This window comes from Podarcis bocagei (genome assembly GCF_964188305.1).
Source record: "Podarcis bocagei genome assembly, chromosome: 4".
NCBI lineage: Eukaryota > Metazoa > Chordata > Lepidosauria > Squamata > Lacertidae > Podarcis > Podarcis bocagei.
In genome coordinates this window covers 47,887,106-47,902,307 of record NC_138128.1, presented here as the reverse complement: position 1 = coordinate 47,902,307, position 15,202 = coordinate 47,887,106, and the positions used below count along the sequence as shown (strand labels likewise).

Below are 15,202 nucleotides of genomic sequence, written 5' to 3'. Positions count from 1 at the left end.
GGCTCCCGGTGGAGTACAGGATCAGGTTTAAGGTGCTGGTTTTAACCTTTATAGCCCTATATGGCCTAGGACCCTCGTACCTACGGGACCGCCTCTCCTGGTATGCCCCACAGAGAAACCTACGGTCTTCAAATAAAAACATCTTGAAGGTCCCAGGCCTCAGAGAGGTTAGGCTGGCCTCAACTAGAGCCAGGGCTTTTTCGGCTGTGGCTCCGATCTGGTGGAACGCTCTGTCACAAGAGACCAGGGCCTTGCGGGACTTGACATCTTTCCGCAGGGCCTGCAAGACAGAGCTGTTCCACCAGGCCTTTGGCCAGGGCACAGCCTGACTCCCTCCCTCGGCAATCTTCGCAGAGCTCTGGCCCAATGGTTGCCAGTGGCTTGAATTAATTAATTTTTATAATGAATGATTTTAGAATGTTGTTTATGTTGTACTTTTGTACTGTTTTACTGTTGTTAGCCGCCCTGAGCCCGGCTTCGGCTGGGGAGGGCGGGATATAAATAAAATTTATTATTATTATTATTATTATTAAAATTTAGATTGTAAGCTCTTCAAAGCAGGGACCCACAGGGAAGGTGCCATGAGCACCGACTGCCTATTATTGTTATTATCAACAGCAAAAGTTAGACACACTGAGTAACAATGAAAGACACTGGGTTCCAACTGAAAACCCATGTGGAAGGCAGCTTGAATTTATGCTCCAAGTATGCTGGCAACTGCTACGCAACTATTACACAGGTGCTCCCAGCAGCAAAGCTAAAATCACAAGATTAACAGTACAAATTAAAGCTAATATAGCAACACCAAATGGTTGTGGCAACTGCTTTCCCATCTACCAATCACACTATTGCACACTGACAATTTCTTAACATTTTTCATGCATTGAAACCACTAATCAATGCAGAGATTGAAGATGCCCCCATGGCCTAACATTCCCCAGAACATAAATCCTAGATCAGGGGTGGCAACCGCTTCTGGGCTTGAGGGCCACATTCACCTTTGGCAAACACTCTGGGGACCACATACCAGTGGTAGGTGTTGGAAAAAATGTGGGTGGGCACACAGCCCCCCCCCCATTACTGCCCTCTCCCCACTCATCATATGGTTGATCTGAAGACCAGGAAGGGGCACTTTGCATCCTCATCAGGGAACTGGACTTGGCCAAGGAGTTTAAACCTTTCTGCCCACCCCATTGCCATGCTTCTTTTATTTGTACCACTGCTAAAATCAGTGGCAGAAAAACTTGCTGGGAGAGGGCACATAAGGCATCCTGGCTAGGGGATAGACTGCTGTGGCTTTTGAATAAAAATTATCAAGCTATTCTGAGGGTGCAAACACACAGCTTTTCACACATGAAATATATTTTCCCACCTAAAATATAATATGTGCAGGTTTTTGCAAGATTATTTGCATTATCTTTATCAAATGTAGTCTCAATGAATGGCAATTTCTCCCAGTCCTCTCCGGATGCAACTCACTTATGCTCCTGACCCAATGATAATCCAGATCCTTGCTCCACTAATTTAGTCAAGTTCACAATTTCCTCTTTAAGAGACAGGATGGTTTCCTTTGCTTTCTGCTCCTTCTCATAAGCTGCATCCACCATTTTCCAAGCCTTTTCGATCTCCTGTGGATGGTTGAAGAAAACAGTTTCATATATTTAATTAAAAATGAACAATTAGCTAATTAATTTTCCTCCAGGTTAATGAATAAAAGTTTTCAGCCTTCTTTCAACCTTTGGTCTTCATCTGTGTTCTGTTCTATTAGCCAATTCCGTCTGGCCAGTAAATATTAGTACTTTCAATTAAGTAATCCATACCTACTAATATGGAACATTATACCTAATTATGTTGTATTTTCAAAGTTATTTATTTTCATCAGCATGAATCTTGCTTAAAGTCCACTTGAATCCGTGGTCAAGTTTATCCATATTTTGCACGTTTCTATAATCATAATTTTAAAATCCAGCTTTTCTCTTAAAAAGTCCAGAAGGAGATGACAACTAAACATTCGGGGGAAAAACTTTCTGACAGTAAGAGCTGTTCAGCAGTGCAACAGAGTCCCACTAGAGGTAGTGGACTCTCCTTCCTTGGAGGTTTTTAAGCAGAGGTTGGATGGCCATCTGTCATGGATGCTTTAGCTGAGATTCCTGTATTGCAGGGGGTTGGACTAGATGACCCTTGGGGTAGCTTCCAACTCTTAAGATTCTATGATTCTATTTGATTCAAACAAGAAATTCAGAGGAAAGCAAGCTAGTATTTTTAATATTTTCTGCTTATCTCATAAATGTGAATATATGAATATTTGGGAGAATGAGTAAAATGCAAAGCAATTTATGGTTAAGCTAGCCCGTAAACAATGGGGGTCAAAGGAAGGGTACTCAACCATGACCTGAAGCCATGTGTTTTGTCATAGAACTTAAAATCTACTGTTTGGGATATTATTTCCAGCACATAGCCAGGGATTTTTTCCCTTTCTTTGTTAACCATCATATACTAGTCCATCAAATCATAAAAGTATGGAGAGAGTTCAGGTAGTAAGAAGGTCATTCCCTTAATATCTGTGGCTCTTGGGTCAGGAAAGCTGCTTGCTACCACATCTTAGCTTCTTCTCTTCTTTTTTGGGACAGCTCAGAAGGATAATTTGAGTAAAAAGGCAAGCACCCTAAATGATTCTCGTAAAGCTTTTGAAATGTGTTTTCATCTACCATATTTCTTCTATGTTCTATGCTCTCATACCACATCTCATTATTATGTAAATATTGTTTGATTTTGAAGTGATAATATTAAGCTTACTGTCCAGTTCAATAAAGCATTATACACGTAACTAACAATGTGTTTAAGAACAGAAGAATTAGCCTCAGACGAACTATTTTTGTGTTTAGAATCTAAGGGCCAATCTAGATTTGGTTTTAAATGCAGCTTTATATTTAATATTCATTTCTTTAAAATGCAAATAACAGCCCTGCAGTGGGGTGATAATTGTCATGCTCACAGCAGGCAGTGTGATTTTCCTCTGCTTTAGTCCTGAAATCACCCATCTAAAGCTACTATTTGTATTAAAGGAAAGCCACTTGTTGGTGCCATAAAATTAATCCTGGTGCAATTCCATGTTTTAAAATAGTATTTAATATCCATGTAACATTTACATTTGTTTAAGGAACAAATTTGTTCAACAAAGCAGATGAAGGGGAAAATAATATTTTACAGGAATATTCCTTATCCCATTGTTGTTGTTTATTCGTTTAGTCGTGTCCGACTCTTCGTGACCCCATGGACCACAGCATGCCAGGCACTCTTTATCCCATTAAAACCCCACAAAATTTCATTGATGTTTTTTCTTAGCACTGCAGCCCCAAAGCAAGCCATCAAATAGATTCTACAGTTCTATGATATCAGTTATTTTTTACAGTACTGTCATAATAGTTTCATTAAAATCAGTGTCACCTGCCTAAGTAAAAGGTGTCATATTTCACCTGCCTAAGTGAAAAATGGTCCAATCAATTAGCCTTAAGATGCAACTTTACTGTACATTCCCAAAAGTTCCCAAAGGACCACAGTGGCACAACTGGATAATTTGGTGCATAATGTAATTGCTCATCTCATCTCCATACTCTTCCTGCTCTCATTGACATAGTCAAAGGAGTCTGTACACTCAGATGAAGGACATCTTAATACCCAAATGGGCTTTTGTTTTTGTCATTTACTTTGGCTAGAGCATGACTATACACAACATTATGAAAGTGTCCTCTTGTTTGTTTGTTTTATTTCAGATGGAGGAACACAAGGTTGTTCCTTTTTGTATCAGGGTAAAAGGACAAAGAAGTATTAATATGGTAAGATAATAAAATAAGCAGTTCAAGTATGACTGATTGAAGATACAAAACAAAAAGATTGCAAAAACCTGTTAGATCTAACTAGAATTAATCTTATGCTAGCACCTAAAATTAGATATATAAATACATTTTATTTTTACCAAATTCACACTATAAAATTAGCACATTGTAAATGTAGGTTGTGTCGCTCTGAGCAGTCTGACATACACAGTAGTCCATTTCCTGCATATTCTTTTAAATTCACTTTCAGCACTTTTGCTGTTACACTGTAAATGTGGCTTCTGTTGAAAACTAGAGGCATGTATGTGATGAAACAATCACACAATAGCTTTACCACATGCCAAACGTTGCATGGGTTCTGTCAGGGAACTGACATCGGGCCAGAGGCGGAGGGAAGGCTCCCAAGTGATGCTGGAGAAGGACCCAGCAGGGAGAGAGGCAGCTCATCAGCTGGGGAAGGAAATCAGCGCAACACCAGGGATAAAGGGGGGCAGATGGGGGAATCGGCGAGAGGGCTCCAGGACTCTTCGCCGGACACCAGCAGGGAGAGCACGGGTCCTCCGCTACCCACACCCTCCCTGCGCAGGAGACTTCCGCGCAGGGAGAGTAGGAGGAGACTTGGCGTCAAACAGCTTTTATGCTGGAAAAGGTTTAAGAAACACCCACTGACGGATTCTGCTAGCAACTGAAACAGCCACGAAGTGGAGGGCTGTCCAGACAGAAAAGGTTTAACCAGCCAACCTAGCCAGGAGTGGCGGCAACTTACACACGAGTAACCCCAATCATTATTACAGGTTCATTTGACCTACATTCCGAAAATGCCAGTTTGATGGTGAACACTGACCTCATTAAAAACTTTTCTAGGAATTTTACAGAAGAAGAACAGGGGGAGTAGCAAGGACCCACAATTTCAGCATGCGTACACTACACATAAACATTTACATTATACTCTACACATATACATTTACATTATACAACTGTTTCAAGTGACATGAGAATAAAGTCAATGTAACTGAATGTGAATGTATGGTTTAAATATGTATTATTAAATATTTAGTATAGGTGCCGTGAGTTTTTCTGCATAATCTGATCTTCCCTCTCCACCACAGATGATTAACAGAATTAGAAGAGCTGAGATCAACAGTAAAGGGACATCAACTTCCACTACAAACTGTAACTCACACTAAGACATCATACTAAGGATCATGAAAGTGCTAACATTTTACAGGTTCAAGACCTCCTATGGCCTCAGTTATGCATTTGTCATGTTTTGCTTCCTTTACCCTTTTCAGAGATGCTATTGTTGTCTGGTCATCCTGTGAGAGTTTCAGGGCAGTAGCCACTTTAGCCGAATTCACCACAATCTCTGCATTCAGCTCCCTGCATTTTGCCATGAGACGCTTTTCATTCTCATAGGACTTTCTTAGCACCGTGTGGAGCTTCTCATATTCCACGCGAAATTTCTCAAGGCTTTGATCTCCTGTAAGCTCATTGATGACTTCTTGGAAGTCTTTTTCCAACGCTTCAAATATATTTTCTTCTATTGCAGGTTTGTCATATTTTTCCTGGATGAAAGGAAAGAGAGAATCTATCAGTCAGTCACCAAAGGCATCTTGATAAAGATAATGACATATCCCAAGATATTGGTATAATAGCTCCAAGGTACCTCCTTTTGATTAAAACATCTGTGATTATGGCAACTCATACCATATGAAGCTTACATTCCATCCTATTTTAAATGCACAATCCTTTAGGCAAGGAGAGTCTTTTAAACATAATTTCAGCCCATCTATAAAGACTTACCATTACACAAAGTATCCAATTATAAAACACAACTTTTAAAGATTCCAGTGTTTATATCACAACTGCTGTCTTTGTTTTCATGATCATATATTCCTTGAAGATGTCACTTCAAAGTATGCTGTTCTTCAGTTCTTTACTAAGCAGTTACTTGGGATGGGGTGGGGGAATCAACACCATTTTGGCCTTAAAATAATGCTAGGCTTATCAATACTTTGTAGTCCCAGGAAGTTAGAGAGTACCGGTATATCTAGGACCTGGCAGGTTACAGTGCATGGTTTACATGCCACAGCCTGGAAGCCATTTGTTTGACAATGTTTGTCCTACATTTCTGTACACTTCCTCTGAAACAACTATTAGAAACAAGATATTGAATTTAAGTTGGATAAACCACAGGTCTGAAGAAAAGAAACTGATTTGCAGTATAATCCTATGCATGTTTATTCAGAAGTAAGTCATTTTGAGTTTTTTACATTTTCAATAACTAAGTTGGTCTGAAATAAAAAAACCCTGCTATTTGTATTCAAAAGTAAGTAAGCCCCATTGAGTTTAATAGAATTTACCTCCATGTGAGTATAATACTGCAGCCTGAATTATTCTTACATAAAATCACACAGATCACTAAACATCACATTTTAATAAATAGATAAGGAATCCCCAACCTTTTGGGGCTCAGGGCCATACTTAGAAATTTAAGAAACTGTCGTGGGCACCACATAATACCCATTTCATAGAAGAAAAAACTGAAGATTCTCAGACTCTTAAAAGAAAGAAAACAGGCAAAAAGCAAAACACCTATACACATCTCAAAAAAATAAAAAGTTTTTTAAAACACCCCTAAAAAGACAATCCCTCCTAAACAAAAGAGCACACAAACCCTTGTTTCTTTAAAAAAAGAGACAAGCAGAGGGGCTTGACAGGTAACTAGTGGGGAGGTTTCTGAGGAAGCTGTGGTGCACACAAATCCCACACCGGAAACCCCATTTGTAAGGGAGCCTGAAGGAGTCCAATGAGGACTCAATGACCACATAACGCTGACTGATTTGAGAGGTAAAAAATACTGTAAACAGCTCCAACAATTGAATTTCTAAGAAGTGAGAACTGCCTACAAAAATAGAAAAATCCAATATTTTAACCCAGCCAGAACTGTGCACAAGTGTGTCCATCCCAACTCACAAAGAAAAATCCAAAATGGAGGGGGGAAACCCCAGAACAGTTCAATGAGAACCGAGCATGCTCAGTGGGCATGAATGCTGATCAACTGGAAGGAAGTGAGAAAGATGTGGAGAGAGGAGAACAGGATCCCATTTGTTTCAACTAATATATTTTAGCTATAGAAGCCAATATATCACTATTGTATCACCATGCCGCCACTGAGCCTATAGCACACAATATTGCACCTCACCATAAAACTATTTCAATTCACAATGCTTAAAATGTAATAGTATTCTCTACTCATGATAAACTACTTGCTGACAGAAAAATATGTGTGAAATCAAACAGAAGTAAAGATGTTTTGTGGGCTAAGGAGAGCAGTGAGGCTGCCTCTGTTTTATTCTCCCTGTCTGAGTTCATGCCAAACTCAGTTATTCAGCCTATAAAGCTTGGTTTATTGCCCCCCGTTTGCCCAGAGTATCAAGAAACACAGGCTGGGAACATTTCAATTAATAAAGGACAAAACTAAGGGAAAAGGCAACAGCTAGCTGAAATGACAAAAAGATTGTTAGCTACAAGGTGCATAGGACAACTGTACTAGAAGACACACAAAAAATGACCTCTCTTAAAGAAACCCTTGCAGAATGTGAGGGGGGAGAGAAAAATAAAGACTTGAGAGATGAAAGAAAAGAGGATTGAAATAATAACAGACATACAAAACAAGAGAAACAAAAAAGGAGTCATTTGTTTGAGTCTATCTATCCCACCCTTTACCAACTGTCCCCAGGGAGGAAGCTTTGACAGTAAAATATCGACAAATCATTAAAATAATCTTATATACATAATGACTAAAATAGCATAAAGCATCCTTTAAAACATGAGATCAACCAACCAGTAATAGACAAAAAACTTGAATTCTCACTCCATCCCAAGTGCCTTAGCAAAGTTGTTATGAGACAGAGAGAGAAGGAAGGTAGTGGGATGAGGGAAGGAGTAAAAGCAGGCGGGGGCAAAAGAAAGATATAAGGAGGGGAAGAGAAAGTGAGCAGTTAGGCAACTACAAACAAAATGGTACCCACAAAAATGGAATAGAGGCGGGGACCTTGGGATGGCTAGTGGTGTTAAATGCTTTCCGGGATTATTTATTGTTGTTGTTGTTGTTGTTGTTGTTGTTGTCATCAACAATATACAAAGATTAGTCCACATGTTGATTTCTTACTAAACTGACAACCCATAGGATCAGCACGTGTTCCACCAGTACAAAAGAGAGTTTGTGCCCCTGACGTTTTTTCTCTCCATTTCAGGTTCAGCACTACACATGTCTGTTGGAGTTACTGTTGTCTGCTCAAGCCCACAGGGGAAATGGTTGATAGGAAAGCAGTGAACAAGGTTTAAAGAACAGTCACCAATATACATAGAGACGGCATTATGAGAACGAAAAGGGAAACTGAACATAAGAAGAACCCTGCTGGATTAGGCCAATTGGCCCATCTAGTCCAGCATCCTGTTCTCATGGTGGCCAAACAGACGTCTGTGGGAAATCAGCAAGAAAGGACCTGAGCGCAAGAGAACCACTACCCTCTTCCTGTGCTTTCCAGCAACTGGCATTCAGAAGCATTAGTGTCTCTGATCATGGAGGCAAGGCATAACCATTATACAGTGGTGCCCCGCAAGACGAATGCCTCGCAAGACGGAAAACTCGCTAGACGAAAGAGTTTTCCGTTTTGGAGGTGCTTCGCAAAACGAATCTCCTATGGGCTTGCTTCGCAAGACAACAATGTCTTGTGAGTTCCTGCTGGTTCCCCCCCCCTTTTTCTAAGCCGCTAAGCCGCTTATCAGCTGATCCGATCAGCAGATAAGCCACTAATAGCGCTAATAGCGCTAATCCGCTAATCCGTCAACGGGGTTGCTTCGCAAGACGAAAAAACCGCTAGACGAAGAGAATCACAGAACGGATTCTTTTCATCTTGCGAGGCACCACTGTAGCTAGTGCCACTGATAGCATTATCCTCCATGAATTGGTCTAATCCTCTTTTAAAGCCATCCAAGTCGGTGGCCATCACCGCCTCCTGGGGGAGGGAACTCCATAGTGTAACTAAGTGCTGCATAAAGAAGTACTTTCGTTTGCTTGTCCTGAATTTCCCAACATCCAGCTTCACTGGACATCCGTAAATTCTGCTGCTATGAGGGGAGAGAGAAAAACTTTCCTCCAGTCCCTGACAGATGTCAGCAAGTGATAATTAGAAGAAATGATAGTAAAAGGCATAGAAAATGAAATGGAGAATGATGACAGAGATGGAATACAGGGCAGGATGGAATACAGATGTGGGAGAAACAAGTTAAGAGAGTCATTCTAGGAAAGGAAGGGTAAAACAAATTAGACAAATTCATGGACAGGAATTCTAGGACACAATGATGGGTAGGGAAGAAGAACTGGGCAAGAGGTAAGGCATGGGAAAGTGTGGAGAGCAAAACGCTTAAAATAGGTGTATGATCAAACATGAAAACTTTTCTGGATCAATTAATCCAGAACAAAGTTCTACCTGGCTCCATCACTAACTCAGATTATAATCCCACTTTTTCACCATTCTTAAACCATACTACTTCTGCGTACAATAATGGTGCAAGGTAGTGAGAGCGCATCCTTGAGTTCTGGCGAGGAAATGTGTGGTGTGTGTACGTACTCAAGGGGATGGGATGAGGGGGGTTTTGACACCCCATGTCTTTATAAAATAAGGTGAAAGGACATTGTCGTGAGCCTACCTACAAGCGTGCAAAGTTTAGATCTATTAAAACTGGCGAAACTCACGCTATCATGTATGTTACTGCGACTGGCAAATGAAAGAAGATATTATTCTACTTCTTGGTGCGGGGAGGGGTGGAGGCAGCAGAAGGGGGTCGTGGAAATACCTGAGAGGGCGCCCAGTAACCCTTGTTTCCTTTTGGGGGGAAAGGAGGCGATTCCTAGGTATGGATGGATAGGGGAAAATGTGTTGTAGGAGAGGTAATAAAGGCGAGGGGGGAGCCCTAGAGCAGCGGAGGGGGGGGGAGATACGGAAGAGGCTGCACCGTGAGGAAGGGGCTCACCTCTGCCATTTTTGCAGCGGGTGGAGAAACGCAGAGGCCCCGAGGTGAGAAGGGAACGAGGACCCCGCGTACAGGCCGGGCGTGAGGGCCTGTCCTTTTCCTCGCTGCCGCGTTGCCGCTGTGTACACGGACACCGCTCTCGTCTCCTAGCAACCGCTCCCCCTCCCTCCCCGCGTTCGGCCGGGAAGCGGCTGGGCTGAGGAGAAAGGTGGCGCCCCAAAGAGGGAAGAGGGTTTGTAGGGGCATCGGAGTAGCGCAGGCGGCAGGCGAAACCCGCAGGGCCCCAGGAAGGCGCCTTCTGCTGAATCAGACCATTATTAGTCCAGCACATCCAGCTCAGTGCTGCTGCTGCTGCCCATTGAGTAGCTCACTGGGAAACAGGGTTTTCCAGTTCCCGGCAAGTGACTACTATGGGCTCTCTCTTTCGTCCCATAAGCTGCTCAGTCGCTCATGACTGCCAGTTCTTGTTTTTTCTCGAATATTTCCGTGCTGCCGTTCAAGACTAAGCCCACCTCAGTACAATAAAACTAGAACTGCACTCTACAAAAACACACCCCAACTCGGCACACACCTGTGAATCCAAGCTAAAGCAACTAAGAGGGAAACAGTTTTTAAACCAGTGGCAATGTAAAGCATTATATATAGTGCTTTTTTCTGGGGGGACGCAGGGGTCCACATGCCCCTAAATATTTTGTGAATCTAAGTTCATTGAGGGGTAGTATTTCAATATGGGTAGAAAAATGAGAGTAACCCTAAACATTGTTTTAGAAAAAAAAGCACTGATTATATATAAAGCATGGGTGTGAAGCATCAATTCAGCCCAACCTCTCAATTAGAAGAGTGCCAGAGAGAGGAAGGAAGCTCCAAGCCACAAATCCTGTTTCGTGAAGACTGAAGTGATGTGAATGTCTCTGATCTGGGATAGTGGTTTCACAAATGCAGTTGTTGGGTGATGACCACAATATCAAGCTGCTTTTATACAGCAGGCACCTCCACCTCCAGACTGTCACTATTTTCTGATGGGAGTCCATCAATTAATTCAGTAATTAACTGATTGAGAGGTCTTGCACAACTAGCCTGCTTCCCCCCAAAATCAAACTTTTTGTTATAAGGAAAGTGACAGGAAAATGCACTGGAAAGTGCAGGATAACACTTTCTTGACTCATCATCTAACCTCCCCGCAAACAGATTAGAATGAATGCTGAATAAATAGCTGTCATTGTCTAACCTCTGTGCAAACAAATCAGTCCATAATGATTGATAGCAAAGGGAACAACATTCCAGTTGGCAGCAATAGGAACATTCTGGCATAGTTGGAACACCCATATTCTAACTCCAGTCGTCACTAGATAGGACACCAACACTCAATTTTGCATTGCTGAATGTTCTTCTATGCTATAATAAGATAGCTAGCCTCTTGCAGTATGTTGCCAACATTTCAAATTAGCCAAGCCTGTGAAATGGCAGGCTGTGTACTCCTCAGTACCTTATGTGTTCATTTACATGCATGTGCACTGTGGTTAGATGCATCCACTACCATAAAACCTATTCACAACACATAACTAGAACTCTAAATTCTGTAGAAAGCATCCGTAAGTATAGAAGTCTCCCTCCCCACTTCAAAAGATCATGGAGATCAAAATTCAATGCATGGAGGGCTGTAAAGATGAGAAATGTGACACGCTACAAGGTGTAGAGTTTGCCAGCATACCCTCATTCTCCCTCAGTTAAGGGAAGTAAATGCCCAAATAGAACTCCTGACATTTAATTCCTAGGGTGGGCTGAGGGGAAAAGCTGAAACTTGAAGAAAAACTATTCCATGTGTATGGTTGCTAATAAAAAGAAGAAAAAAGCCTGCCCCAAAGCAAAAAAGGGACAGTGATTTACTAAGGATAACTACCAGAAAACCAGGGTTGTCATCTCTAATAAATAAAAATAACTGGAATATTGGGATTAGCTGGATCAGTCACCTACTGAAACCCTTTCGGTTGCTGAGTGAGCAGTGTTTGGCGAGTGAATCGTGGTTAAAGAGGAGGCTTATTTGTTGCATAGATGCTTATAGGTAAGAAAAATAAAGTTATTTATTGTAGGAAGTGCATAACTTGGATGGCACATTGTCTAGCTCTAAGCTAACTGGTCTAGAGAAGATTGAGGCAGCCTTGCTTACTTCTTTGTTCTCCCAGAGAATAGTTAAAGATGACTTCACATCTTAAGGTTCAAGAGAGAAGTGTGAGGGTGAGGAAGTTGTAAAACAAGATGCAACCTGAGAATATCAGTCTAACAACAAAGAGATAGGTCGGATCAAGAGGTTAAAGTTACATGAATAATATGAGAATCTGGATGACCCTAACTCTTCTGTCTTAATCCATGCAAAACCCCTCTGCTGAGTTGCACACAGACTTCCAACATGGAGTATATGGAGGAATGGAACATGGACAAAGTTATGTTATGTGACTATTGTATCACATTAACAGAGGAATTCTTTGGGGGAGTCCTCTGTGCTTAATTCTAAAAAAATAAGGACCCAAAAGTCAGCTCTGCCAGAAAATGTGTTCTCTAGAGGCCTTCTCTATTATCCCACAGGGACTGTTTGCAATTGCTCTGTGCCCTATCATTAGGAAGAGTGGTTGCAAATTCTTAGTTATATATTATTGCTATATTTTCTGCCAGGGAGAAGCACTGGTGGGATTTTCTTGTCTTGGGTGTCAAAAAACCTCACCAGCCTTGAGGACTATGCACTCTGCCTAGGTTGCAGGGCCCTATTTGTTGTTCTGCCTCAGGCAGCTAAATGTCTTGGGCTTCATATCTTCAGAGGCATTGTTTCTTGACCCTGGTTCAAATTAAGCATTGGAGCAAGGGAAAGATTGGATGAGCATGGAAAGAGATTTCTCTGCTGCAGAGAAGATTATTCCAGGCAGGAAAGGCTGATTGTGAAGGTGTGATGGAAACTACTGGAATAAATGGTGGGGGGCAGGACCTAATCTGAGTGAGTAAACAGAGAACCTGGTTCTGCCAGAGCTCAGTGCGGGAACAAATTCAATTCAGTTTAACTCAGCTTAAACACAAGCAGACAAGTATAACTGGATAACTGTGGATCAAGCTATAATTAATATTTATTAAATGGCTGCATACCCAATGATTATTGCGTACACATTAGCTGCATAACCAGAATCTTAATTTATGTTTATTTTTATATATCTCAGAATCTCTCACTTTCACTGAACTGTTTGCCTCCCTTCCATTCCAGTCACAGTGAAACTGAACCCAATGAAGTGAATTTCATTAAAATCCATATGGCTCAACAGATTTGTCTGTTAATCAGATCCATTTCTTCCTATTTTCTTTCTTTGCCCTCTCTTCTTCTGTCCTCTCCTTCTTTGCAGATGTTTGTCAATATTGTCTCTTGGATAGATGTATCTGCATCTTCTGACTTAAATAAACATAACAGCCTCTGCTGATTTGATATTGGTGACAGGGCTTATCTGCATTGCAACCAGCATTCAGCTGGAACTGAAAATATCTGAGAATCAGTGTAGTCACTTCTATTATTGCACTAAAATTAAATTGCACCAGTCCAAAGAGAATAAGATTCCCTCTTCAGACTAAGGCACTGCAACAAGCATGCAGGCAGATTATTAAGGCTTACTTTTGTTCCTATAATATTACTATGCTATTAATTATCTCTGTGTGAAATGATACAGCCACTGAGAACGGTTGTAAAAAACGACAATGGCTTTCAACCCTGTATCTTCTGCTCCTTCTCAACAAACCACAGCGTGCATATATGTGTCTGAATGTTTTGCTTTGTGCCAGCAAGGTTTGTAAGCATATGAAGTACTGCAAACATGAAGTATTCCAAGATACGTGACCTGGCATAAAGCAAATGATCTATGCAGGCTGTGGCTTCTTCAGAAATAGCTGATGATGTCAAGGCATATAAGAGTAGAAGAATAAGTTATGTTAAGATTATTACTAATATGCATATGTGTTATATTTAAGTTATTTTTTTCTTATTACCTTGTGCCTGACTGCAACACAGTATGCATTGATTATATGATTAAACAGAAAAGCAATTTTTAAAGAGAGAGAAATAGCTGATGATGCAATGTCAATGTGTTATAAACAATGCAAAGTAAGCGATCAAAAATATTAGCAATATTTTACAGCACAGATATGGCCAACAAAGTTCAGACCAGTTTATGTGATTACTTGGTGGATATATGTGTTTTACCAGTTTTGTAATCATAGCGTTAAGGCAAAAGTTTAATGCCTCAGTTGGATTGCAGTGGCATTGAAGCAGAAAACTGTTCAGGGGCTTCAGGGGCCATTTCTAATACATATACAATGAAACCTCTCTACTGTCTCCTCACCTATAAACTCTATTGGAAGACAGGTTACCCAGGAAAGAGCATTTGCTTATGCATTGTTATAATGAAGAAAAGCACTAGATGGCACTATACAACCATAAGCTTACAGTGGAAATGCTTAGTTTTTGCCTAAATTCTATTTTTTTAAAGAGTAAACTCAATCCAAACCTTTTTTCTGCTCCTTTTCCATTTCAATTATATTCACCTTGTGATCTGATCGTGTTGTGTGTTGTCAGCTGAATCTTAACAATCTTAACTATTACTATCAGGCTACACACAGCTGTTGATAACTATAGGTTTATTAACAATTTTAAGGTTGTCTGCGGTTTCATGGGAGGTAAGACATCACAAACTCACATGGAAAAGATATGTAAATTGCCTGCGGCCTGCCCATCCCCATTGTCCCCACTGGAAACCACGAAGGTTAAATTTAACCATGAAGGGCAAGCATGCAAACATTCACTTACACCTTACACTAGCCACCTGCGGCCTGCCCTTTAAAGGAGAAATTGTGAATTGCAGAATTTTAAATACCCGTCATCATCCTTGACTTCATTCAATTTTGTGTACAACACTTCCATTTTTTTCTAGTTGTGAGGGTGGTGGTGGGGGAGGAGGAGAAGGGGCCTCACAAGTGGAGTAGCCTAGAGCCTCTCTTCATCTAAATTTGGCCCTGGGACCGGTTCACTGTCCCTCAGATCTTGGGGGGGTGGGGTGGAGCAGACTGTGGGGGTTTGGGGGGGGAATGAACACATTCATTTGCCCCACAAATAATCCAGAGATGTGTTTTAAATAAAAGGACACATTCTACTCATGTAAAAACATGCTGATTTCCAGACCATCCATGGGCCAGATTTAGAAGTCAATTGGGCTGGATCTGGCCCCCGGGCCTTAGTTTGCCTACCCATACCCTAGACACTGGGGAATTAATAGGCACACCAGCAGCATAAAATCCAT

At 41.2% G+C, this 15,202-nt stretch overlaps 1 protein-coding gene across 1 annotated transcript in view; it reads right to left on the bottom strand.

The window, feature by feature from the left end:
* Positions 1 to 10,139, bottom strand: part of CFAP58 (cilia and flagella associated protein 58) — an 86,891-nt gene extending 76,752 nt beyond the window's left edge. Inside the window, exons 1-3 of the mRNA XM_081192007.1 lie at positions 9,879 to 10,139; positions 5,120 to 5,401; positions 1,480 to 1,628 (exon numbers count right to left, since the gene is read on the bottom strand). Coding sequence (XP_081048133.1) covers positions 1,480 to 1,628; positions 5,120 to 5,401; positions 9,879 to 10,124 — 677 coding nt within the window. The 5' untranslated portion in view covers positions 10,125 to 10,139. The remainder of the gene's footprint in view (positions 1 to 1,479; positions 1,629 to 5,119; positions 5,402 to 9,878) is intronic.
* Between the last annotated feature and the right edge of the window lie 5,063 nt (positions 10,140 to 15,202).